General features: G+C 40.5%; 1 protein-coding gene and 1 pseudogene across 1 annotated transcript; both read right to left on the reverse strand.

The window, feature by feature from the left end:
* Window positions 1-2,516: 2,516 nt before the first annotated feature.
* LOC113747039 (tctex1 domain-containing protein 1-A-like) lies at window positions 2,517-3,447 on the reverse strand (annotated as a pseudogene).
* A 1,778-nt stretch (window positions 3,448-5,225) lies between these two features.
* Window positions 5,226-26,843, reverse strand: LOC104935076 (SH3-containing GRB2-like protein 3-interacting protein 1). Its single transcript, XM_027285191.1, has 23 exons — window positions 26,143-26,843; window positions 19,608-19,671; window positions 19,153-19,198; window positions 18,270-18,326; window positions 17,857-17,914; window positions 16,245-16,420; window positions 16,064-16,075; window positions 15,491-15,502; window positions 15,042-15,066; window positions 14,549-14,612; window positions 14,383-14,453; window positions 14,209-14,283; window positions 14,058-14,126; window positions 13,206-13,967; window positions 11,887-12,008; window positions 11,583-11,733; window positions 10,997-11,108; window positions 10,700-10,855; window positions 10,417-10,549; window positions 9,190-9,392; window positions 8,803-8,867; window positions 8,525-8,689; window positions 5,226-8,434 (listed from the first exon to the last, which is right to left on the reverse strand). The coding sequence occupies exons 1-23, from the start codon at window positions 26,150-26,152 to the stop codon at window positions 8,412-8,414; spliced, it is 2,631 nt and encodes an 876-aa protein (XP_027140992.1). The 5' UTR covers window positions 26,153-26,843; the 3' UTR covers window positions 5,226-8,411.

Raw genomic sequence — 26,843 nt, forward strand, 5'->3', positions numbered from 1 at the left:
TGCGAACGGAAAAGGGGACATAAATAAAGTTGGAGAACAGCTTCAGAGGCAAACATGTCTTGGTGTGACAATAGGAAAGTGTCCGCCGCGGAACTAACTTGACACAGACGAGTTGCTCTGGCAGGGAACACAGCCGGGGAGTTGAGGAAAAAAAAAGCGCGCCCGACCCCCGTGCCCTAAAAACTGGCTGCAGTTTAACCAGAAAAGAAACAAAGAAGACTGTCTCCACTTCCTGTGCGAACATTCATGCTTGCACTGTGAACAGCCGAGACACAGCACAGTGTTTACCGCCTGTGTTTAACCACAGTTAGCTACAGCAGCGGATGCTCGCTGTGTCCTTTACTCCACTGGCTAACTCACATCAAACATACGAGCTAATTCTGCTTTATATGTAGCTAACGCGTCCAAGTTAAGCTTGGTAATAATTCTGATAAACAAACACGCAAATGTCTCCGAACAAGAAACTACCGCCGCGTATCTAATTAAAGGCGTTATTATGGACGGCTGAAGTTTTCTTGAACAAAACCGCCAAACTAACATCGCTAACGCCCGGCTTCCTTCCGCCAGGGCTAGCGCGGCTAGCGTTAGCTAAAGCCGAAGTTTACTAAAACATGTCTGTGTCAAGAAATGTCTTTTATCCAGCGGCGCAAACAGCCGAGGGTCGTTTCGTGTGCAAAGCTACAACACGCAGCCGACGGACGCGCTCGAGGGACTAACTATCCTGCGTATGAAATTATTTTTTTTCCTAATATTTATTTCACTTTCTTACCTCCGCCATGTTTGCAATCCTGTAGGGTCACGTCAGGGGTCAGTGCAAGTTCCCGGATGTAGAGCCCCGCCCACCTGCCGTATGAACGCACAGCAGATGTTACTGACATACATTATGCGCTTTTGTCATATTATATTCAAACTTAACGTATAACATATAGGTTTAAACGATGGATATACTGTAATTACATCTAAATCTATAAAAATTCAATGTTTTATACGCAAAATGAGGGATAACCAAGAATAGGAGCCTACATGTGACATGTTTTGGACTTTAAATGGAAAACTAATCTTGATCGTCAGTTATTTTTTACAGTCCTGAGCATTTATAACATGTATCCATTATACTTACTGGAGAAAAACTAGGCAACAGATACTGAATTTACCTCTGTCCAATTCAAATTAAAAATCTAATCAAAGATGACAATTATAGAGAATATAAGATCAAATAAAGACTTAATATTTCACTCTCACTACTCAAAAGTACTTTACTCCGCATAACCAGCCTGTAATGTTGATTTAGAGATAAAACTAAGAGAAGTCCTGCTTTCTCCACTTCAAAATGCCTTTTCCATTATAACTACGTTTTGTCTAGCAACAAGCACTCTTCTTGGTAAAAGGTACATTTGTAATACATATACTATAATTTGATTCTGGTTATATATTGATTATGCTTAACCAACTCCAGCCGTAATGCTATTTCAAACGCAACCCTATTCCATGACACAGTTCAATTTGACAACAAGTGTACCGGTTTAATGCGGCTGTCTCTTCTTGGAATCACAGATTTATGTGGTGATAGCGGGCGCAGATCCCACTATGTTGCTATGTAGAGAGCCATCACCTCATTTTGTTGTAGGACGGATATTCACAGAGGTCCATTAGGCAACGCTTTACTTATCCATGGCAATAAAAACCCTGCAGTTTGGACATAAAAGAGCAATTCTTTCTCTTTAACCTTTACGAAAATGTGGTCATCAGTGATCCAAACAATGGCGTAGTTCCCACACATATCCGAATGGCTGTTAACATCCGTTGTTAAAAGCACATGATGGGTTACCAAAGATAACTCACACAGTTTACACAGCTGAGGAGACTTTGGAAAGTGTGTCATCACTGGAGACTGCATAAAAGGGCTGATCAGGCAGAGTTTTGAAACTTATACATGAGATCCGCACTGCTCATGACTTATGTCGTTGAACGATGTCAGAGTCAACGTCCGTGTGTGTGTCCTCTTCGGGGTCATTTCTGCGCAGTGGTGTACACCTGTGGAGGATCCAGGTGGAAAGACTGATGGGAGAAAAACTTTCCAAGACAGTGAGTAGCAGCCACTGAATTATCTTTGGGATTCATTGAACTGCAAAAACAATTGCAGAAAAACAGCCTGACTGTTAGGCTGATATCTCTTAACAGGTAGCAGAGGGCCGAGAACTGAAGACCACACTGCCAGCGATGAACCGTCACTGGCGAGACCAAAACGAGGCACTAATATCAGTGCTGTGAACTAGGCTGTGAAGGAGTGACCTCCAAATGCTCTGCTAGAGGGGAAAATGGGGGATGGTCATCAGTCTGTCACAGCCATTCATTAGTTTGAAATAATTTAATATATCTCCACAGCATTGTCAAGACAATGTGATTTCATTTTCCATGCTAGAAAAATAAAAAAAAATAAAACACCATGATTTTGGTTGCAAATCTTTTTTTATCACGTTATACACTTACAAATATGACACCAGATAAAGAAACTGTGTGAAATGCATGACTAAAGTCAGCGTTGTGGTCTTATTAGAGTCCATTCATTGTCTGCGTGATTCACTCAGAGTAAACAGCGTAGACAGTTGCCAAACCAAACAGAGAGCTGTTCTTGAAGGATGAAGATGAAGGTGTCATTAGTTGCATCCCACGACCGCGGCTGCTGATTTGCATGCTCTGCCGGTGCGCTGACCGATGTGGACCAGGACGACGGTCTTATATCTGGGAATCATGGGTCCTTCACACGGGCTCTTATGACCTGGGAGGGGCAATCCAAAGAATTAAACTGACAGAACAGAAATTACATTGCATTTAAATGAACACGCTTTTCAGATTCATTTACCTCACATATTGTTTTTTTCATTTTTTGAGACCACTCCACTTCATATTTCTCCTCTTTGGAGGTAACTGGTGAGTACATCCTTCAGTATGTCTGTGACAGGACACCGGGAAGCGTTTAAGTGGCCCTGTGGAACAAAAAAAAAAAACATTTTACTTCTTAATGCAATGTTTTGATTGGTAAAAAAATACATTGATTTAAACTTGGAAAGTAAAGCACTTCAAGCTATGATCGGTAAAAATATTCAATGCATGTTTCTCTTCGTGTTCATCTCTTAACATATGAAGAACACCAGCATACTTTTTTTTGTATGTCAGAGCAAATCGTACCTTGGTGTAGGTTTTGGGCTGAAGTACTGAAATTGTCAGGTCAGAAAATAGAAACGATTCATTGCCCAATATTTGATAAAGTAATCTCTTAAACCAGCAAACACCACTGTATTGTAATTATACTGTGGCGCAGCATGTTAAACCATAAAGGTGAATCTCACCCAACTGGTAGGTGTTCTCCATTGTTATCCGCGTGTTGTCTTCATGATGCCCTAGTTCATCTATGCACGACGTGGTACTTATAGAGCTGAAAGACATGATTGGATTGAAGAAGCTGTTAAGAAGAGGGCCATGGTATCTGCACAGTGTGGTCCACATAAGTCATAATTTAAGAAGGCATCTTAATCAAGTATACTGCCTTATGAATGCTTTATATTATTTGCATAGTATACTCACTCTTAGTCCTGCCAGTGTTTTTTTGCCTTGACTCCATGGCTTCCCTCTGAGGGCGCCTTGCCCTTCTCTCTTTCTGGGATTTGTCTTTGGGCAGATAGACATGACAGCTCCCCTTCTTTTTTAGCTTGACTTTAAGATGTACACTAACATACATTGACGTTAGCTTGATTAATATCTAGTTAGTTGACACTACAGTCATATACAATAGCTGAATGAACACACTGAAGGTAAAACACATGGCTGTTAAGTTAAGTTAGCCGTTAAGTTAGAGGTGCCCTGTTTGTGATTTTGTTTAGTGTTACAGTATAGTTTTTACAGATTATGTCGTGTCAAATAGGTCCCAGAGAAACACTTACTGAGGGGAATTAAACACATTTTACCGATTTGACCTCCGGACGGAAAACACGAAGCGTTAGCCCTGTGGGCTTGTGTTGTCATGAAAACCATGACCCAGTGCGTGGGGGGGCTTCCATGGACGAGCTTCCACTTACAGTACACTGCTGTTTAACCTATACATAATATATACATATATTACATATATATGTATATACATATATATGTATATATGTCTATGCTGTTTATTATAAAACTACTATTAAAAATGTGTATGTCGTGATATATATGACACATATAAGTCATGTCATATTATTGGTATCCCGTTCAAAGTGAATAATAAACTGATAATACTCGAGTTCATCCATCTTATCTACTGTAATTTACTAGTTAATAGGCCTTTTTCACAACAGCCATTTTGACATGAAATAGTAGGGTCAACGCAGGTGTTTCCAATGACACCAATTAACCCCTTAACGCCTGAATCTATATAGCTGTACTGTATATAAAAAAATGTTTTATGTGTGTTTTGTCTCTAAGTAGATGGTAAATAATGTTGAGATTATTAACAGGCATAATGATCAATTTGGGGTCAATTTGGTATGTTGCAAATTTGCAACAACAGGCATAATGGTCAATAATAAGATAACAATAACACAGTAATATAACAGTGAAAAAACAATGTTTTATTTATTCATCCTCTTTTTACTTATTTATTTATATAAATCTGCAACTGCAGGTTTTCAATAGCAGCAACAGCAGTTCTTTGTAATATAACAATGTAACAATGTACAACGTACAATTTAAGGTTCTGTTCCATTTATTGCAGCAGAGACTCTCCAGTAAGCACCACAGCAGCACTCTGACCACGTCTACTATTTCATGTCAAAATTCCTGCTGTGAAAAGGTCTCTTACAAGCTTTTACCACACCTGATTTTAAGTTGTCATCACTATTACATTTTATTCAACTGATAAATCGTTCATAACCATCTGCCGATGAAGACTGTGAAATGTAGTTGAAAGCTCCTAAAAATGTATCTATACACATGATATACGAATATCTACTTACTCATATTTAAATGCTCTAACTAAATAGACTTTGGGGTGAGATTCTCAGTTAACCTAATAATAATTTGTTCCCAGACCTTCTCCTTTCCGGTGGCCAACTTCGGAATAAATCATGATGAATAATAAAAAATTATACTTGGAGTGGAAAGAGTGGAATCAGGTAGAGTGATGTGTCATTTGGCCAATACTCCCAAAGTATACGTTTATATTTTTTGAACAAATGAGAGAGAGATAAGTGTCTCATATTTCCTCTTCTTTATTACCAAGTAAAACAGGTATTACATTATATTGATTTTTTTCATATATTTACTTTCAAAATCTTTGGATGGGAAATTTACATGAAATGTTTGCATATTCTGTGTCTAATGCAGTGAAAGGAAAACAGCCAAAAAAAAAAGTTGTAGAAAAAATAAACCTACAGAAAGTATTGGAGGACTTAGTGTATGCTCAAAAATAAGGCAAAGAAAAACATAAGCATTATTAACAGAAACACTGTAAACTGTTCTTAATTAAATGAATGAACTTTCTAATAACTAAATGAAATATTACACCCAGGCCCAAAACTGTGAGTCAACACATTAAAACATTCTATAAAGTGATACATATCAGCATGTGTACATGTGACATGAAGCCATGGATTGTTTTATTAATGAAATTTAAGGTGTGTTTTGTGTGCAGGTCAAACACAGGAGAATGTCAAACACCTATATCAGATGCATGGAATGGAAATATCAATGAATACATGCCAAATTTATTGACAATGGGTTTCTGAGGGTGCAACAACAGCAAAAAACAGAGATTGGAGATTTAGGTGAAGGCAAAAAGTCTCCTCTCATAGCACGTTTATACAATAACACACAAATCATGACCTTATTGAAATGGATAAATTGGTATTGCATTGATAAGACTGGTGATGGACAAATGCAGATTTCATGCGGCACCGTTTGGAGTTATTCATCAACAGTAACACTTTTTTTTTTTTTTTTTTTTTTGCACAAGAAACCCACACGTAAAACAATAGATGAAGAGTGGTGGTGTTGTTACATAGAACCTAATGCATTATGAGTGCTGACATCAATAAACCAATAGACAATCACAGACACATCCATATGCCCAGAGAAATATTTGAAACATAGCTTTTTATGTACAATTTTTACACTTAAGTTTTTAAATATTGCTATTAGAAAATGATAAAACATTTATTCAACATGGTGGAAAAGGAAGAAAATAAAACAGGACACAGGGAATAGTGCTGTCTTCTTGATAGACGTTTCCTTTCATTACTCTGTGAAGTCCCCAATAATACTCGTCAAGACCTCTATCAAAGATCATTTCAAGAATTGGCCATGTTTTTAAGCAGCATCAAAGGCAACTCCTACAATCTTCAGCCCAGGTCCCCTCAACAATTCTCTTAAACTTAAAGCTCCCTTTCACCACCGTATGGCACTCACATCTGGCTCTATGTGAATTACATCTTAAGGCCCTTTCAAGCAGAACTTCTGTAAGATTAACAGAATAAATTAACCAAACTGTTCCAATAAAAGTAGCAGCTTCTGTTAGTCACACAACTATCACCTCATTGTTACAAAAGTTGACCATTCGCACAACACGAATACCACTAAAGTCCTGTGATGTGGGAGAATTGATGTATCGCAGCATTGCACGTGCCCATAGTGGTAATGTAATGATTTTTGTTCTGTAGCAGGTCAAACCGCTGTAACTAATTTACTGACAGTTTCAACTCTCTGTTCACATGACCCGTCAACGGCAAAGTAGTTGTAAAGGCTGCACGTGTAAAAATATAGCATTACATATGTGTGCTTCAATCCTGAACACAGGATGGGACAATATGAGCGCCCAAATAAAGATTTTTGGCGAACAGATAAATTATATTTTGTAGAGAAATTAGTAGCATTTAAAAATAATCCAATTTGAGGACACAAAAATCTATTCTGTACTCAATGAACTCATTCACATGTTTGCTAATACCCATGATTGATCTGGTAATTAGGTAGTAGTAAAACAGTAAGGAGGCACACAACAGCTACACATACAGTAAAAATACATCATATAGTGTCGGTTGCACACCTGCTATTATGAACCTTTTTGTCTGAGAGTTAATCTGCGCTTTGTTAGCTCAGACTAGCTGAAATATGCTGTTTGGTGCAGAACAGGTAGTGTACAATAGGTTTATTACAGCTTTTTTGCTCTTAACAGTTGCTTGTTTGCTGCCAAAAAGAATGGGAGCAGTGAGAGTGAATCAAAACAGTAAAGTTAAGGGCTGTAAAACCAAAACACTGAGCTCAACGACGCTATTCCAGTGATAATTATCAGCAGGTTTGTCGCTATGAGCAACCACTTTCACATAAAAAATAATTGTGATCCATTGTTAATATAAAAATAATGATTGTATTAATTCAAAATTAAATTGAAAACTTAAAATATATTTCAATTTCAGATAAGGCAAATGAGTGAAAGAGGTTATTATTGAGATAATTGAGATAACCAACATGTTTATTGAGCATAAAATAGATTATTTCTGCTCAAATTAAAGCATTCTTTGAATGATGATAATTATTCTACAAAATATAATTGATGTGCTTGCACGCTCCAAATTCCCCATCATGGGATCTGGACTGAGGTACAAATATAATTCCATATAAAAAGCACCTTCAGATCAAGAGTGCTGATGTAAGTCGAGCGCTGCGGGTCATTCTGAACTGTGAACTGACCGGTCGCCTTTAATCACAAGACTGATAGAATGGGCTGTGACATTTCAAAGGCTGTCTACACAGAAACACAAATTCTGCTTAGACAACGATAAAGATCGGTCACACATGGCGGAAAAAAGTCTGATTTGAGGTGGCAGTGTAAATCAGATATTACCATGTAACCTATAACTTATTGGAATACAACTGCAAAGCAACCCTATACTACACTTTTTAAATTTTGTACATTTTCCATTCTTTTCCACCTTGTTTAAGATTGTTTCAATATTATATAATCTATTCACATTATCTTTTACAGTGCATTTGCAATGACAACCAGTTAGACAAAAGAAACAGCAATGAATAAGGCTGGATCACTGAATCCACAATTATGTTAACAAGAACAAAGAATCAGGGTTTTCCTATATTTTACTCCATGTAAGCCCATAAGTGTTTCAAGTGCACAAAACTAATGATTTGTATTTACTTGCATAAACTCAGCAGCAGTCAATCTACTGAATATGATGTTATGAAGTCAAATATCATCTGTGTGTGTGTTTGTTTGTGGTTATGTTCTTTTATTCTGTTAAATCTCAACCATTATTTCTAATGGTTGCTAAAGATAAAGTTTCAAATGCACTAAACATGGGATGGATCCATAGTCTTCACAGTCAAAAAGCCATTGATTCTTTTGGTTCCGTTCACAAACAGGCCCACTAATTATCCGCCAAATATTTCCCTGTGAAGCAGAACGAAACATGTCAGAGAGCGGAGAAGTTCAGCCTTGAGTCAGCATTTACATGACTAAACCCACGGTACTCAAACTGACCTGCAGCAAATCTCTTCTTGATCAGCGATAGCCGGTAGCCAGTCCCAACCAACTGGATGTCGCACCCTGACAGAGTGCTGCCCTCACTGGTAAACTGGACCGCCAGCTGGGAGGGTCTACAGAGACCTTCTGTCATCTGGAACCGGCCCAGAAGAGCCCCTACTCCTGCAGGACACAGATACAGTATTGATATAAATAGAAAATAGTTGCATACTGTTACAGAGATTTCAGTTTTAGACTTCTGTTTGTTTAAAAAGAGGATTATGTACAACACTGACCTCCATTTTCAGATCTGTGAGAGAGGCTGGGGATTTTCCACTGTATCGTCTGCTGCTCTGAATTCCTTTATAAGAAAACAATACTACGTTACAGAGGACATGTTGCTGTTTGATAGGAAATGAATAAGGCCTAAGTCCTTAATTCCTTATGTCGTTAATATAGAAAAACTTGATGATCAACACACAAACAAAACAACATAAAAAGTGCTCATATCTCTATCATTAGGCATGCAATGTCCATTTAGCAGGTATATACTCAGCTCCTAGAAATAGAAAGATAGTAAACAGAGCATCAACATGTGAGAAAATATCATCTAAACATCCTAGGGGTAGTAAATAGTCTTAGCCTCTCTACCTGAGCCCCCAGAACTGGTCCCAAATGCTTACCAGGTGGCAGGGGGGATCATGGCCTGGACTTTGGCCATGCCTCCATCCACAGGAACCAGGAAGTGGATGTTGTGTAGTGGCATAGGGGCAGCCATTGCCTCTGTGTTGTATTTGTAGTCTATTCTAAGGTCTGTGTTGGTGGCATCTCCTCGCCAACTCACTGCCAGGTTCAGAGGAGTGGACTGGATCCCTGCTGCTGACACCTGAGACACATGCAAACACAAGACAGTGAGATATACGGGTGGATGCTATAGTTAGAGCGACACATAGACTGATAGTAGGTACCAACAGTTTGGACGAAACCTCATTCAATGTCTTTAGTTTTGTTACTTTCTACATTGCCGATTAACACTGAAATGAAAACGATGAAATTACACCTATGCAATTAAACAAAAATGTGTAAATCAAACAAATGTGTTAAGATTACAGAGTGGAGGGGTGTTCTGGGTCATTATCATGTTGAAAAACAAATGATGGTCCCACTACATGGAATAGCGTGTTGCTGAAAAACGCTATGGTAGCCATGCTGGTTAAGCCTTGGATTGCCATCAGTGTCATCAAAGCATGGCCACACCATCACTCCTCCAGGCTTTAAGGTGGGAACCACACATGCAGATACAATGTGTTGACCTTCTCTGAGTCTCACAAAGACATGGCAGTGACACATCAGACCAAAGTACAGATTTCTACTGGTCTAATGTCCATTCGTTGTGTTCGTTGTTTCTTGGTACGAGAAATTCTTTCCTTCTTCTTCTTGGTCTCTTTTAGTAGTGGCTTCTTTGCAGTTATTCAACCATGAAGGTCTGATTCACACAGTTGATGCTGCATGTATGTGGACTCTAATCTGAGGTGCCATTGCTTGGTGTTTTATGAGGTTGATAACTGTAACAAACTGGTTCTCTGCAGCAGCTCAGAGTGTGCAGCTCAGCTCATCAGCGTGTTTGATGGATTTTTATGACTTTACTTGATTGAAAAACCTGTTGAAAATCGTTCCAGGTGACGACCTTGTGAAGCTGATTGAGTGAATATCAAGAGTGCAAAGCTGTCTACTTTAAAGAATCTAAAATATAAAGCATATTTTTCTTTGTTCATCACATGATTCCATGTGTTATTTCATAGTTTTGATGTCTTTCGTGTTAATATACAATATAGGAAGTAATAAAGATAAAGAAAAACCATTGAATGAGGAGGTTTGTCCAATCTTTTGACTCATAATATACATGATACCTGATATTTGATCATGTCCACATTGTAGTATGTCGCCTGAGGCTTCTGTTCAGCCACTTTTTTCAGATGGCTCATCAAGTTTGGCATGTTCACCCAGAACTCCTTGGTGTCTACACTGTCTGTTGTGAGGTCACTGAGAGATGAGAGGTAAGCATTTAATTGAGATAGTCTTGACATGAAGTTACTCCATGAACCATGTGATTAGATAGTTATATCATGTATGTATTCTAAAAAACAAAGAGCAATGACACGGTTGTGTGTGTTTGCTTGTTTTTATTCTTACCAGCACAGCAGCTGTGGGTTGGGGAGGACCTGCTCCAGTCGGTTGTAGTTGCTGATGCTAAAGGTGAGGACGGGTTGAGTTGGGTGGCTGGAAAAATGCCTGGTTATGCCCGCAGGGAACGACAGCACCATCTCCCCTGTGATCTTCACAACACATCTGGGACAGAGGAAGAAGGAGATAAAGCTAAACAAAAACATACCCTCCCTAGCGTCCCATCATTGCTGAAACTTATCAGTGCATCAATCCATAACAAATGCAGGTCATGGCACTGTACAGAAGAGGGACATGTAGACGTACTTGCTGGGGTCTGCGCCTTTGAAATAGGCATTGATGGTTTCTGTGAAGGCAGCTGCCACTGGTAAAGTGTCCTGGGGTCCCATGGTGAGCGGACTGGGTCCTCTGGAGCATCCTATTGAAAACACACAGAAAAACACTAGGTGTCTATTCTCTTGGGTTTGGGTATTCTAGCAGAGGACAGGGGAGTACAAACAAACATAAGCAAACAGGCAAAATTAAGACTCAACAATCCATCGAGAAACACTAGGTGAGTGAGCAGGATGTGGGTTGGGATAGCAATATTCAGTGAACATGAGCATGGACAGGACTGCAGGTGAAAGGAGGATGTTTTCAGCTCATGCACTAGTGGGACTACAGTGGCATTTTGGCTTGACTCACCTTCAAAAGCTAAATAAAACCTTCCATGGTCAAACCATACCAGAGGCTGTGAGGCCTCTGAGTGAGCAGAGACATGAGGAGGAGAGAGTCATGGAAAGGGACAAGACTGTGAGGCAAAGACACGATGATGAGCAGACAACGGACAACGTGGACAGAGAGGGAGGCTAAAGACAAATAAGAGCATTAAGAACAGTTGCTGATCGTGTACCTGCGGTGGACATGTTAAGGTCTCGTCCTAAGGTTGGAGTTGATGCTGCACTCTGCAAGGTAATGGAAGATATGGAGGAAGAGCTCTCCGCCCGGGCCAACGGTGCAAAAGGTGGAGGGCTGCCTGAAACCGGCGGACTGAAGGGCCGAGACTAAAGACAGTACACAACAATGCACATTTTCATTAGAGCGAGTGAAAATGACAAAAGGAAGACTAATACTTTCTTTTACCAAGGAACATACATAATTATTAATAAATTTAGAGTATTAACAGTCAGAGAAATGAAAAGACACTTCACATGTACCAGGTCTGTGATTGGTTTTCCCGGGGGCAGCTTCGGTCGTGAGGATGGTCGAGGAGGAGGAGGAGGAGGGACCGGACTGCCTCGAGACTGAGGCGTGGCAGGACGAGCTGGAGACGAGGGGCCTGCGGCACATACCAGTGTCTGTGGTTAGCGCTGCCTTCAGATCACAGCGAGAGAGATTTTCATTCAACAACAGCTCCAACATTTTTACTCCTGTCACTTTCACAGAGAGGGTACTGGATATGAATGTGCTTTAGGTTTCAATTTAACTTTTTTGTCAGTGATTGAAATAGGCAAAAGAAACTGAAACATCATGACCTGTATATTACAGGAGAATACTTGAAATCAAGAATAATATTTTGCATCTTTCCTTATTATTAAAGTTACTAGAGGGACATTAAGGAGGTATGTAATCTTACAGAATCACACCAAGTAAAAAATGGGCTGTGTGCTTACAATCGTACCACTAGATGTCAGTAAGAAACCCGACTACATGTTTATTTATTTTAATATAAATAAACATATAAAAATTTAAGTATTTTAAGTTAAACCCATTCCACCTTTTCTCTATAAAGATCAACTTGTTTGGGTTAGTTTTATTGTAGTTATGTGATTTTTAATATGGTATTACAAATAAAGACTTAATGTTAGTTAATGTTTCCGTATGTTTCTTTTAGAAAGAAAAACAAGGTGATAATTTAATTTTGTAATATAATAAATTACTTTGCATAGTTTTACATTAACCAGCAACTTCAACTTCAAAACAGGTGTTACACTATTTACTGCTGATATAAGGATACATATAATAAGTAATAAATAATTCAAGTATTCACATTTTCCATTCTAAATCCATTCTTATCAGGTAATAAAGTGTTACATCACTTATGAAATCATTATCTCTGGTAACTGTATTAATATAATGTTGTTTTATTATTCAAGTAATATTACATTGTCACTGCATCAGTTGGAACAAGCTCTGAAAACTGCTTTGGAGAACGTGTCCTACACACTAAACGGGTCAAAATACTACTTCTTTTTCCAGGAAATCATAAAAACATAAATAATGTTTATATTAACTGGAAAGCTGACAGCAAAAACAAAACGTGACTGCTAGTCATGAGATGGTGATGAATTTTCAGAATCTGCATTTCAAGCATCTCCGTATCATTTCCTTGGAGGTACTGATGGCAGCATCACTCTCCCTTTTTCAAGCAAACCACACACACAGACACTCCAAAGTTTAAACACTCTGATCACACTTTGTGTGAAGGCAGCATAATGAGCCATTGTAAACATTCAGAAAGAGACTCAGTACTCACTGCTGCCTGAGTAAGGCCCTGGGGAAGACATAATAGACCTGTAGGTGGTTGGTGGGAGAGGAGGTGGCGTGCCCCTGAAGCTCGGCGTCAGCTCTCGGGGTGAACCCACAAAGTCTGGGATATCATCTCTTAGATATGCTCCCTCCGGTGTCCTCTTTCCCCCCACACCCCCCAGGACTAGGGGAGACGTAACTCCTACCCGAGGAGACCTCCGCTCTGCTGGCAGAGGGGGCACGGGGCTGATTGGAGCAGGGGACGAAGAGTACTCTGCAAACTGCAGCACCTCCTCATCGATTGCATCATCATCGAGGCATAGAGGAGGTGACTTAGAGGGGGAGAAGTCAGGAGGCAGAGGAGGGGCTGGTTCGTCCGGAGGAGGAGGTCCAAGCATGATGGAGGAGGGTGAGCCTGGTGGCGTGAATGGAGGAGGAGACCCGGGAGATAACGGCGGAGGCGAAGGCGGGGGCTCGTTTGGCGGAGGCCCTGGAGAGAGGCAGGGGGTGGAGGGGGTGGACGAGGGTGTGTCTGGGGGAGGAGAGTCCGGTGGAGGGGGTGGAGCGGGCTCATCAGGCGGCGGGGGTCTGTCCTCAGTGAAAGTAACCCATCTGGGAGAAACCATGTCCTCACTGGTGTGGGGGCTGTCCATGGGGCCGAACACATCATCCAGGTCAGGGGCGGGGGAGCCTCGGTAAGAGGCGGGGGACAGGACGTTCAGGTAGATGGGGGCTGAGCTTCGAGCTGCCCTTCCATTGGGTAGATCAGCTACAAAGAATTTGAGGGGTGATTTAGATCAAAGTGCTCATAGAAATGAACTCTGTAACAGATACAAGCTGTTTATCAAGCCAAATTTACCAGCAGAGTCCGAAGGATAGCCGTAATGACTTCTTGATGGAATGTTTTTTGGAGGAAGCGGAGGAGGAGCTGCAACAAAAACAACAGCTGAGTCCAGTTCAGCACTAAAGTTACAACAAAGATAATGTAAGCTTCATTCATGCCAGCTCACCTCCTGTTGGAAAACTTCTACTCAGCGGTGATTCTGAGCGTGGTCTCGAGTCGCCCCATAATTCAGTAGGAACCACTGCGATTGACAAAGAAACAGTTAATGTTACCTCAGTATGCTGCACCTGCTACGTGCTTAATAACAATTCATGTGATGTCCTATCAATAGGGGACCGACCATCATATCTGGCATATTTGGTCTCTGAAGGCAGCCCAAAAAAGGCAGGAACGTTCTGTGACAGCCTGTCGCTGTAAGAGGAGAAGTACAACAATTAAAAAACGTCATTAAAGATATAGGCTATCTGGAGCAGGACCAGAGTTTTCAGTTCAGTCAGTGGTCAGACCTCGGCGTCTCAGGTGCAGGACTTGGTGTGGGGGTGGAGCGTCTGGGTCTAGCAATCTCTTCACCTATGAGAAACAACAACAACAAAAAAACTGAACTGTTGCTCTGTTCCACTTGTATATGAACAAATTCACATGGAGAAAAAAAAATATTTTAAGCCTCCTCAATGGATAGCAATATAGGTCTGATGGTTGGTCCTGACTAAAATATCTACTGGATGGATTTCTACAAAATTAATTTTATCATTTATTCAATGTCAGTTTATTTGTTTCATGTTTGTTCTATGACCAAAACATGCAAAACATTCTCATCTGCCTCAGCTGTACTTTGTGTTTAGTGCTAATTGGAAAATGTTAGCATGCTAATATGCTAAACATGGTAAATATTACACCTGCTAAGCATTAGCATGTTAGCATTTAGGTCAAAACTCGACCGTATACAGGAAAAGAGGATAAACTTTAAACATCTGTTTCCAGATGTTTTGGCGTACTTACAGGACAAATTCCTTTTTATCTGCCCCTGTAAGAGACAGAAGAAGAAATTGAGGATAGACAATATATTGTAAAAGTGTACAGCACAAACAAAACACTTTATTGTTCTATTCAAGATGTTGTTGTTTTTTTAAAACAAGTAACAAAGTAGCGATATTCATGCAAACTTTATAGAAATTGTAGATACTCTTCTGTAATAGTTTTTTGGACACAAATTCATATCATGAAAATATATCTATTTCAGTAAATTTGTATCAGAAATTCTTAAATGTTTGTCACCATATTGTCATATATTTCACTTGTTTTAAGAAAATTAAGATTAACCCTGAGATGTATCCCTTTATCTTTCTGTGAGGCATGTTTAAAAACACGGGTCAGGCAGCAGAGATTAGGAAGCCGTGAATTCAGGCTGTCGGCTTTGAAACAGCCAGCAGATGGTGTAAGAAACTCACCGGGCTGCGTCTCTGAGACCAGCAAAAAGGAAGAGAGAACAGACCTGGGTCAGAGAGTGAGTGACAAATCAGTCAAATGGACACAAACTAAAAACTGCACACACCGCACCTCTTTACTTGCACCGCAAAGCCTAATAATAATAATAATAATGCAACATGAGCCATAACAGCCTTCAGATTATCAGGACAATACCGGCATCACCCATGATCAATACACACAGAACTGCACACTGAATGTAGCATGTTGCTCAGACCAAATGTATAGGTTTGCAGCTTTGTGTGTGTATGTTATGTTTACTGTGCATTATGTGATAGATGCTTTGCCAGACAGGTTCAAGTAAAGCTGTAGCTAAACAGAAAAAGACGTCAACAAAAAGAGGTGAGGTCTCTTAAGGCCTAGAAAGGCAACACTGAGGGTGAGACAGAAGCTGCATGCAGAAAAAAAAAGGGTGAAGCCTTAAAGGCAATTTATAATTGCATTATCAAAGGGAGGGATAAGCATTTTCAAGTGAATTCATGCCATGCAATCCTCGTTGGTGATGATACAGATGTGAAAATGAACGACAGGCTTACCGGACTTCTCTTCTACGAGATGACGGCAGATAAGTGAGATGAAAAGACAGACAAAGTTGTAAGACAGAGAGGGATAGAGAGAATTCAACATCTATTATAATATATAAACTGCAGTGTGTGTCTGTGTGTGTGTCTTTCAGTGCTGTGTAGCAGAACAAGAGTGCTGATCAGTGTCGCTCACCAGAGACGGAGAGAGTGCCAGGCCTCCCACTGAGGCTTTTAGCTCGTCCATAGATGGAGGGACACACTTGGCACTGTCCGACACCAGCGGCTTGATCTTAATTTTGAATTTTTTCTTGCTGTCCTCGTCGTCCTCTGAGTCGCTGGAGGAGAAAAACTGCTTTCCTTTGGAAGCTGGTGAATATGCATCAAGGACAATGTACGAACAAAGAGTTCAACACAAGGCAAAGCATATTTAAAGATCAAAAATCAATTAAGTACATCTGCTCAAGTACTGTACCTTTTTGAGACACTTTATTGTTTTCTTTTTCTATTACTGCTACTTTATACTTTTGTGTATGTGACACTTTAAAGTCACACACCACCAAATATTTCACTGATTTTGATGAAAGTGGATCATATTTATGGAGAAAGTGTTTATTGGTTTTCCCTCTGATGCCTTCACCTGCTCCACATCATCTCTGTGTGATTTACAGAGTTTCCTGATAGACAGTAAACTGCTGCGAACTATAGCTGCTGTTAACTAATGTTAGCTCAGTTTGTTAGCCGGGTTGCATAGACTGTGAGCTCGGAAAACCGGGGAAGTATAGTGAGTGTTTGTACCACAGGCATTTTGGACGATCAAGAGGAGGAAGTTTTCAGGCCTGGGATGCAGACGGGAGGCAATGTTGTGCCAGAACCAGAGCTGGGCAAGTGGACAATGTAACCAAGCTCAGCAACCTCAAGACCGCAGGGGATGTTGAGAAAAAGAGAAAGTCACAGAGCAAGAAGCAACCGGACAAGAGTAAATCTGGGACTGACTTCTAGTCGGTGAAACAAAAGTCTGACAGACAGACGCCCAGCTGGGCTTCTTGCTGTCGGACTAGTAAGTAATATTTTCTGGCTTCTATGTGTTGTGTTGTTGCACTTGCTTAATATTTGGCTTATAGCAAAGTTGTAAACTTGCTAGTTTTTGTCCATAAGTAATATAATAATAACAACTGCACATGTACAGCTGTCCATATCTACAGCAGTGGTGTTGCACTTGGGGGCGCCAAAACAGTCAAGTTCTATGCAGTGTTGCTTTAAAGCGATGTACACATAAATGCATCAGTAATTATAATCCAACGATATAACATACATTTTACATGCTCGTATCGCTACATCTACTTTAGATCTGAGTACTTCTTCCACTTCTGCAGTAGAGGAGTGATATGTCCTCTCTGCGTCTTGTCTGCTGTGTCCCAGTTAACAATATTACACCTGCTGTAACTGACACTCCTGCTCTGTCTCAGCTAAATCATCCTGCTCTGGGGAAGTCTCCATAGTACGAGCTTTCTATGAATCAAACATACAGCTGCTGACACCTGCGGGAGCAAAAACTTAAAATATCAGTGAACTGGGGGTCAGTTGTTAATGAGAATCGTGGCTCGGTGACATCTGGAAAGCCAGTCTGAATGTAATGTGTCACATGTGATGCACACATGTGATGTGACAAGAGAGGGAAGGATTATTGATTTGGCTGAGGAGCATTCATCCAATGAGTCTCTTAGCCTAACGGGTCAATAGTTTTGCAGGGGAAGACTCCCAAGACTGCTGCGGCTACTACTTCCGCTCTTCACTAAAAAGGATATTGTCACCTTCGTCACCGGGACGGAGACTGAAGCCCTCCTCATCCACGTCAGGAGAGGCCTGGAAAAGAGGGAGGAGAGGAGTGACAGTCATTTCCAGTCCATCATAAGCTAAAACAGGGTGCATCGTTAAACTTCTTCTTCCCCTGTGAAATATCTCTGCATATAAATGTGGATCAGATTTCACAGATGGCTTGCTTGAGATGGTCAGCTTCCTGAGTGAGGCCGTTGCTGACTCACAGAATATGCAGTTATCACTCTCATCACAGCTTTTACTCAATACTTTTAAACCCACCATTACATGACAGCAATGGCCACAGCACTGTACAAATATTTCACGCCAAAGCTGCTCGGTCAGAAAACATCAAAAAGAAGGAAGGAAGGAACGAAGGAAGGAGGAGGCAGCGTACACTTACATATCTGTCCCAGTCGATCTCCCCATAAAAACCATTCGGTGCTCCATTAGCCTTTTTCTAGCAACAAAAAGTGGATTCAAAATATGAAATGTCAGTGTGAATAATAATCTTTATATAAAAAAGATTCAGGTTTATTATTATTTGGATATTCATTTTGTAGTTTTGGTCATTATTCCTTTCAGTAAAAATAATGTTGTACATGCCAAACATGCTAAAAAAAAAAAAAGAAAGATGGGGCAAGAAATATGAGCAGTCACATGGACAGACAGTTTATGTTTATACTTATTTGGAACAAAAAAACAAAGTCAAATTGTTTCCGTTCTACACATACAACTTACCTCCTAGGTTAACCTTGACTTATCATAGCTAATATTTCCAATTTTCCGTTTGGGTTCACTATTGGTTTTTACTTCTAAAGAGAGTCTTGGCTTGGGCGTTTGTGACTCAAGAGATAGAACAGGTCGTCTACTAATCAGAGGATCGGTGAGTCAATCCCCAGCTCCTCCATTCTGCATGTCAAAGTGTCCTTGGGCAAGATACTGAATCCCAAATTGCTCTCCCGGTGTGCGAATGAATTAGCTCCTGTCTGATGAGCAGTTGGCACCTTGCATGATAGCCAGTGCCAATCAGTCTTGAGTGGTCAGAAGACTAGAAAGGCGCTATATAAGTACAGTTTGTTTACAAGCTGTCTGACTTCTCATGTTCCTTGCTCCATCAGACTTTGTTGCAGTGACATCGCCACATTCCCAGTTACTGTGACGAATACAAAGTTATTATAATGAAGTAGTAATCATGGTCAAAATTACAAAAAATAACACAGAGGTTGTTACAAATTATACAGTAACAGCTTTAAATTTTTAATTAAAGTCTAAAATGTACTTACACTTCCTTTCTTTCCGCTTCCACTTCCTTCTCTGTCAGGTGAACTCCTGTTTGAAGTAGCAAAGAAGAGGAAAATTTGGTATCATAAGATGTAGTAAAATTGTTATTATTCCATCAGGTGTCTCCAAACTAGGGCAGAGTATCTTTTGATCAACCCTGGTGCCAATACAATGTCTGAGTTTTGCTACTGATTCCAGCAGCAGTACGAGCACTTTGCTTAAATACAATTATGATTGAAATTACAAACTATCTCATCAGAGAATGAGTAAAAAAAAATTACATATCTGGTCAAACGTTGAATGCCAACTTTCAGACACATTTCAGGCAGTGGAATAAGAGTAAGTAGGTTTCATTCACATTCTTAAACTGATGATTTTTCAAGTTGTTCTCAGCGTCGGCTGGTTGTAAAAGTCAACATGTAAATTGTATTACGAGTGTGAGCTTGAGCTAACTCACGTTGTGTCTGTATCCTTGTCTTTCTTTCGTAAGCCCAGGGCTTTCCTTGTTCGATTTTTCAGTCCTGGTGTAGAGAGAGAGGGGGGGGGGGCAACATCATGAAGAATTAATTTCAAGTTTTAGAGGCTAATATAAAGTTAACTGTCTTGTCATTAAAATGCACTTAAAAGCAAATAACACAGAGTAACAGGCTGATGTACAGGAACATGAGGATGAACCTGTTCTTAAAGGATACACAGGAAGTACAGCAACCCCAATAAGCTGATATAAATGAATGCATCGATTGGGGGACACAAACATCCTGCCATCGGGAGAAAGCCTCAACATAAAAAGAAGCAGCGCAGACGCAATCCCCTTAAGTGTCCCCTCCCTGACTATATAAAATGGAAAGAAAACACAAGCAAAGGTTGATCAATATGTCCACTTCATTAGTGAGATTCGAGGGAGAGTGAGGAGAGCTCTACTACAGCAGCCCGTCAGCCGAACTGGATGCCAAGACCCCTGCAGCACTGACGGTTGGCACCATGCAGCGCTCGGTTCAGGACGACTGGGAAAACCAACAAAAAGACACAATTCAATGTGTGCAACGCCTGAAGGTTTTTGCATAAGTATGTGCTAGATGGAAGTCTAGCATGATGGTTCATCTGTGCTTTTATTTCTGGTTTGGGCTGTAACAAACATTAAAGAAGTGTAGAAACTTGTCACCCATAAAAAACGTCTTTTTAAAGTAAGAATCCCAGTGCTGGTTACAATGTCTCACAAATCAGGATCAGATTTTTTCTGCTTCATTTGAGGGTATTTCTTCTTTTTTTGGGATGGATTGTCAGGCAAAATATGTAAGGTGTCATTTTGGACACTATATTTCGGATGGATTTGACTAAATGATATATATATACACAGTTGTTTCAACAACTTCTGAATCACACCATACACACACATATATACAACCACACTAGCATCTCTATGATGTTGTACTGTAACGTGGGGCTTTGAGCTAAATGCTATATTCAGCACGCTAACATGCTTTCAATGCTAATGCTGAGTTTCCAGGTTTGGTTTCAGGATTTCAGGATTAATAAAAGCTCATTCAAAACCCCACTGACGTTTGTAACTGTGTTAATAACTAAAAGTCTAGCCTTGAAACAGAGCAACAACAGTATGTTGTTGTGGCTCGCTTCAAATGTTTACATAAGGATAGTCTAATTATATCAAATTATTCATTAACAACATCATTTTTTTAAAAGGCCCTAGACCTACAGGATAAACATCATTGCTCAATAAAAGACTTAAAAACTTAAAAGAAAAGAGTCCACAAGCAAGTCAAAGGACCGTGACGCCATCAAGCTTTATAGACAGCAGACATAGCTATAATTTAACTTTAGAAGAGACTAGCCCAAATGTGAAGCAAGGACTTCAACTCTCTATCAGCTTAGCATATACGTACCAGAAGGGGAGGGACCAGCAACATTGTGAAAATGTTGATCAAGGAAGCTGCTGGTGCTGGAGTGATCATGGTGCATACCGCAATGTACAAATGCAAAGCCCTAAAATGTCAAAATCGTCATTTCTGGTAAGTAAACAACGACCATACTCAAATAGTCCTTTTTCACAGCAGCCATTTTGACATGAAATAGTAGGTAAACACAGGTGTTACCATTGATACTAATTAAGGTCCCATTCCATTCAGGTCAAGCACAGTCAGCGTGCTGCTGTGGTGCGTGTTGGCTCACTGGAAAGTCTCTGCTGCACTAAATGGAACTGAACCTTTAATTAGTATCATTAGAAACACCTGTGTTGACCTTACTATTTCATGTCAAAATGGCTGCTGTGAAAAAGGTCTATTGTGACAACACTACGTGCCGGAATTAGCGCACCACGCCAGGAAGTACATAGTGTATATGGTGTACTACGAACGCAGTGTTTTTGGCCAGCAAGATGGCAAGCTAATATCTGCTAATTAGCACTAAACACAGTTGAGCTGAGAGACATTTCACTGAATAAGATTTTTGAGCTTGTGGTACAAGATGAAAAGTCAAAGGACTACTGAAGTGGGTAGGATTCATCATGAACAAATTTCATTGGCATCTTATCAATAATTGTAAATTAATTGAATCAAATTGAGCTGAATGTCTACTTTGACCAGCTCTGCACATATACTAACAACTACAGACAAGCCAAGGCCCAACAAACTGAGCTGTTGGTGAACTTTTTTGAGACTTAATGAAGCTAAATGTGTTAATTGAGAGTGATAATGCACTTGCTTCCCTCAGTTTAAATGTATAAATGCAGTTAGATTTTATTAAGCATGATATACAGTGGTCCCTCGTTTATCGCGGGGGATGCGTTCTAAAAATAACCCGCAATAAACGAAATCCGCGAAGTAAGTTTTACAATTATTATACATGTTTTGAGGCCGTAAAACCCCTAACCACACACTTTTATACAGCTTTTTACATGCATTTTGTACAGTACTCCCTTAATTAATCAGGACGCAGAACACAATGCGCGTTCATACTGTACAGTACGCTGTAAAAATAAAGCATGCAAAATTACACAAAAAAAATCCGCGAAAGAGCGAGTCCGCGAAAAGTGAACCACGATATAGCGAAAGACGACTGTAATGCAAGTACCTACAATTCCACTGATGGCAAAAGAATTTACTGAATTACCTCTTTTTTCTCTTTTTTATGTATTGGTTGTGCTGCTGAACATGTTTTTTCCCCCCCAAATAGCCCGTTGGGTTTGCGTAACTGTTTTAGAGGACAATGGAGCATTCTGATTCTCACATCCATTCAAGAGCACCAGGGGTCCATGTGATGGACAGTTGGATAGATGAAGGTTTTGTGCTTTTCAGAGGCAGCATAGTTTGTGTTCTTTTCTGTTCATCATCCCTTTCTGTAATTCGAACGTTGTGTGCGATAAACTGGTATTTTGTATTATGTTTTTCTTTTCTTTCTTTTTTGCAAATCAAACTGACTTTGAACTCCAAATGAATACCAAGTCATTGATTTGTTGAATCATGAAGCTCACTTTGAAATCCTCATAATAAGACTACTACAAATGTGATGGCACTGCTCTGGACTCTTGCTCAGTACCATTCACTTGGGAGGAAGCTCTCTGGGCACTGAAGGACATGTCAGGGCCTGTGATGTATTAGTAGCTTGCTGGGCTGCTCAATAGCACAGATTATTCCTGCATCATGGCTCTTCATCAGTGGAGACAGCTCTGAACAGCCAGTCTTCTGTCCAGTCCTAACCCCCAATGTGTCTTCTGTGATAAGGAGTCGAAACAGAGAATCAATCCTGACTTTTATATGTAAGAAACCTGCTGTACAATGTGATACATACTGACAGTTCGGTCAGATTTTTACTTCACATTGTGCATCAAGAGGAGGACTGTTGCTTTTGTAACCCATTTACAAAGTTTGCCTGAGGAGAGCCCTACAACACTCATTAAACAGAGGGATCATTGTAATTAATGATATTAGCTGTAAATAAAGTGAAGGTTGTTTCTTCTTCTCCTCCTTCTTCTTCTTCTTCTTCTTCTTCTTCTTCTTCTTCTTCATGCTAATTCTCACAATCAAGATGCTTGGACACATCTTTGCTAAAACTTTTGCTCTGACCATAGTGGTGATTTTCACACAAAGCTAAAAACTGCAATAAGAAATTCATCTAAACTCAAGATAAAGTCACCTTGATAAATTTAAAAATGTTTCTGTGAATTTCAAATGTCTGAGATGTCAGATCAGCAACTTTTAAAATCCAATAACGAAGCACACTGACTCCGGTGACATCCAACTTTCTTACTTTGAGAACAAACTTCTTAACTCAAACTCAAAGTTGCATCTTGCAGCCATCATTAGCAAATGATGCAACTGACAGCTCTAAGGAATATCTACTATCTGATGCAAGATTTCTTCCAGAGCTTTCAGCTGCATCTTGTGGCCTTCATCACTGGATGGACTGCATCTGCAGAAGACAGCTAACAAATGTGAATAAAAGCTCCAAAGGAAATGTTGCAAGTGGACCCTTAACTTAGTCAAACTAAGAATAAACCTTCAAGTTGAGCACTGTTTGTCCTCTGGGTTTGGTTTTCTACTCATTAAGGTCACTCTTTCCAGCAGCTGACTTTCAAATCTTTTGATGATGTAGCTTCCAATAAATATCTGAACAAACCAGACTGAAGACAAACCGATAAAGCTGTCAGTTATCGATGCTGGTTGTCAGCTGTGTGTAGGTGTGAAAGATCTCTTTTTGCTATTCTTCAGACACCTGCCACTGCACAGCAACATTGGCTGCTTAACAACCCTACGTCTCAGTTGCCAGAGATTTAGAGGTGGTTTGAAACAAAGAGGAAATAAAGGAGCATCTAGGTCTGATCAATGTCCAGGACAGATCTGATCCTTTACATTCAGTCATTTAGCTGATGCTTTTATCCAAAGCAACTTGCAAAAAGCAAAACAATTAAGGTACAGTGCGACTAGGACATGTTAGTGCAGCAATAAGTACTGTGACAGTTGTAGAGGAGGTAGATTTAGCATATCCAATTGTTGGTAGAGAGGAGGTACTCTCTGAAGATCTGGGTCTTCAGGAGGTTTTTAAAGGTAGAGAGGGACACCCCTGATCTGGTAGGAACTGGTAGGACATCCACCAACGGGGAACAACAGAGGAGAAAAGTCTGCCACCTGTACCTGAGCGTACAGGTGGCAGAGCCAGGCGTCGTTCAATGGTCATGAGGTAACATTTGTCTATATATGGGTATTAAAGTAAGTTTGTGCAGACCTGCAAACTACTATGTAGGCAAGCATTAGTGATTTTAATTCAATGCGGGCTGCTACAGGTAGCCAGTGGAGCTCGATGAGCAGCAGGGTAACATGTGACCTTTTGGGTTGATTGAAGACCAGACGTGCCACCGTGTTCTGAATCATCTGAAAAGGTTTCACTGTGCAGGCTCGAGTCGTGAGATGACCACAGCCTGGATCAGGAGTTGGGTCAGTGCTAATACATTTTCCATGTAGTCCAGCAACTCCATGTTTAAAAGTTAAACTAAGTAATGTGAGTACCTGTAAATACAATATATTGTTTTGACCTTTATTCTATTTCTAATTAGATTATTTGAAACTGTAGAAGAACTTTAACATTGTGTTAGCTATCTGCCAAACAAACAAATGGCACATTACTACCTCCACTACTAATACTTATGATTTAGTTAATACTATACCACCCTATTCATCCTACTTTCTAACTGGCTTTACAATGTGGCTGGATAATATACATCCTTTTTGAATCGACCTATCTCAAGAAGTTTTTGGCATGCTGATATTCATACAGTTCTGCCATTAACTGCAACAAAAATGCTGTCTGAAATCAATGTTAACACCTCTAATAAATGATCTGTATTAATATAATGTAAAGTATAATGTGTTTTTGGAGTTACAGAGCTGAAACATTCACAACAACCGATGGACCTTGGAGGCAATGTCAAGCCACAGTCGATAAATCTGACACACGAGTATAAACTTACAGTTCAAAAAGGTCATTTTTATCAAACTGCTGAGTCCACACTGAGCGAGATCGTATGAACAGTCCAAGATTATAATACATGTTCTATTTATTATGTCATAAAGATGATAAACCTACATGCTGCACCGACAAGAGGGTTGTAATTCAAGTAACACATGTACTGTAGCCATGTTTGAATCCAAGTAACATGTGCTGAATGTCACCAACCACACCTGACAATACAAATTAGCAATGCACGTGTAGCAAACAAAGGCTATGATGAGCATGTGACATCTGTGTTGTTGTGTAGCTCGTGAACAGAGAACAATATCACGGCAGGCTGACTGCAGGCCTTTTGCTAATAATAGCCACCTTCCATTACCACGTTGGCATTAATGGATGGTAAAGGCCCAGCATCTGTCATGCAGAGCTTCCTCCATCATAGTTTATAATGTACCTCATTCCAGCACTGTTAACTTTGGTACAGCATCACATGTCCTTTTGGCATGATGTTATATTATGCACCGACAGCAGCAGAAGCTATGAATGAATGCAGCTTCCTGATCTTAAATACGCCTTCATATGACACACACAGTGTGTGTGTACAACTAAAGATTGAACTGTGATCTGCACGTGTAAAAACACACGCACACACACAAACAACAGGACATCAGCAGGTGCACAACTACACTGCTGGGTACATCAAATCCACACCTCGCACACCTTCGCTTTCATCTCACACACGCCTCAATCTGTGACAAACAACGTCACACACACACGCACACACATATATATACATATATATAGATATATATACATGTATGTATATATTACCATATTATATTATAAAGCTTACATTGTCACAGTGGTTGTGCATATAGCTCAGCTCAAAGGTCCTTACAGTACGGCTGATCACTGGATCACTGGATTCACTAGCTTTAATGGCCCAGCAGGACACAAGAGGGCAGGAGGAGGACGCAGGGGGGGAAAAACATTGCAAATAAAAGAGGACAAGGAGTGCACAGATGATTTACCTTGCATCATGGTTGCTGATTTTCATCCTATGTTGTCCTCTGATGCACAGGTGGACAGAAATGGAGAAATCCAGCCGGTCAAAGGATGCCTGGGCAGGGCATAGCTAATTCTGCACAGCTCCCCCCAGCGAAGCACGATGTTGATTCCCTCCTCCCCCAAGGGCCCAACTCCCAGACACCCGCACAGGGAGGTGGGGTTGGAGGGAGAGAGATGCGAGGCAGCAGCGGTGGAAGGACACAGTGAGAAGAGACAACCCGAGGAATATGCAGCAAATCGCGGTGGGATTGTGGGAAGAGGAGGAGGAGGACGAGGAGGAGAAGGAGGAGGAGGAGGTGGTGGTCCTCTCTCTCTCTCTCTCTCTGTGTGCACGTTAGGCCCCGGACGCCTGAGCAGCACCGACACACGCCATCTCTGAGAGGGGGGATGCTGAGGAAAGGCAAAGGAGGAAAAAAAAAAGCAGAGCGGTACAGAGAGAGAGAGAGAGAGAGAGAGAGAGGAAGAGAAAGACTGGGAGAGAGAGGGGAGGAGGGAGGCAGGGAGTGGGAGGCTCGCTGATGTCACATCTGCACTAAACCAATCCCTGCAACCATGGTCACATGGCTGCTGTCCCCTGATGCCTTAGCACCTCTCGGCTTGACTTGAGCACACACGCTACAGCCAACTGCATACACATTATGAAAGGTCTCATAGTATTATTATT

This window comes from Larimichthys crocea, chromosome XII (genome assembly GCF_000972845.2).
Source record: "Larimichthys crocea isolate SSNF chromosome XII, L_crocea_2.0, whole genome shotgun sequence".
In the NCBI taxonomy this organism is placed as follows: Eukaryota; Metazoa; Chordata; class Actinopteri; family Sciaenidae; genus Larimichthys; species Larimichthys crocea.

Bases quoted from the DNA above. Each gene is read 5' to 3' on its own strand.
- LOC104935076 (XM_027285191.1), bottom strand. The intron at 14,454-14,548 runs GTCTGACCACTG...CTCCTCTTACAG, and splicing joins CCTGCACCTGAGACGCCGAG to CGACAGGCTGTCACAGAACG. The intron at 12,009-13,205 runs GTGAGTACTGAG...TATGTGCCGCAG, and splicing joins AGGGCCTTACTCAGGCAGCA to GCCCCTCGTCTCCAGCTCGT.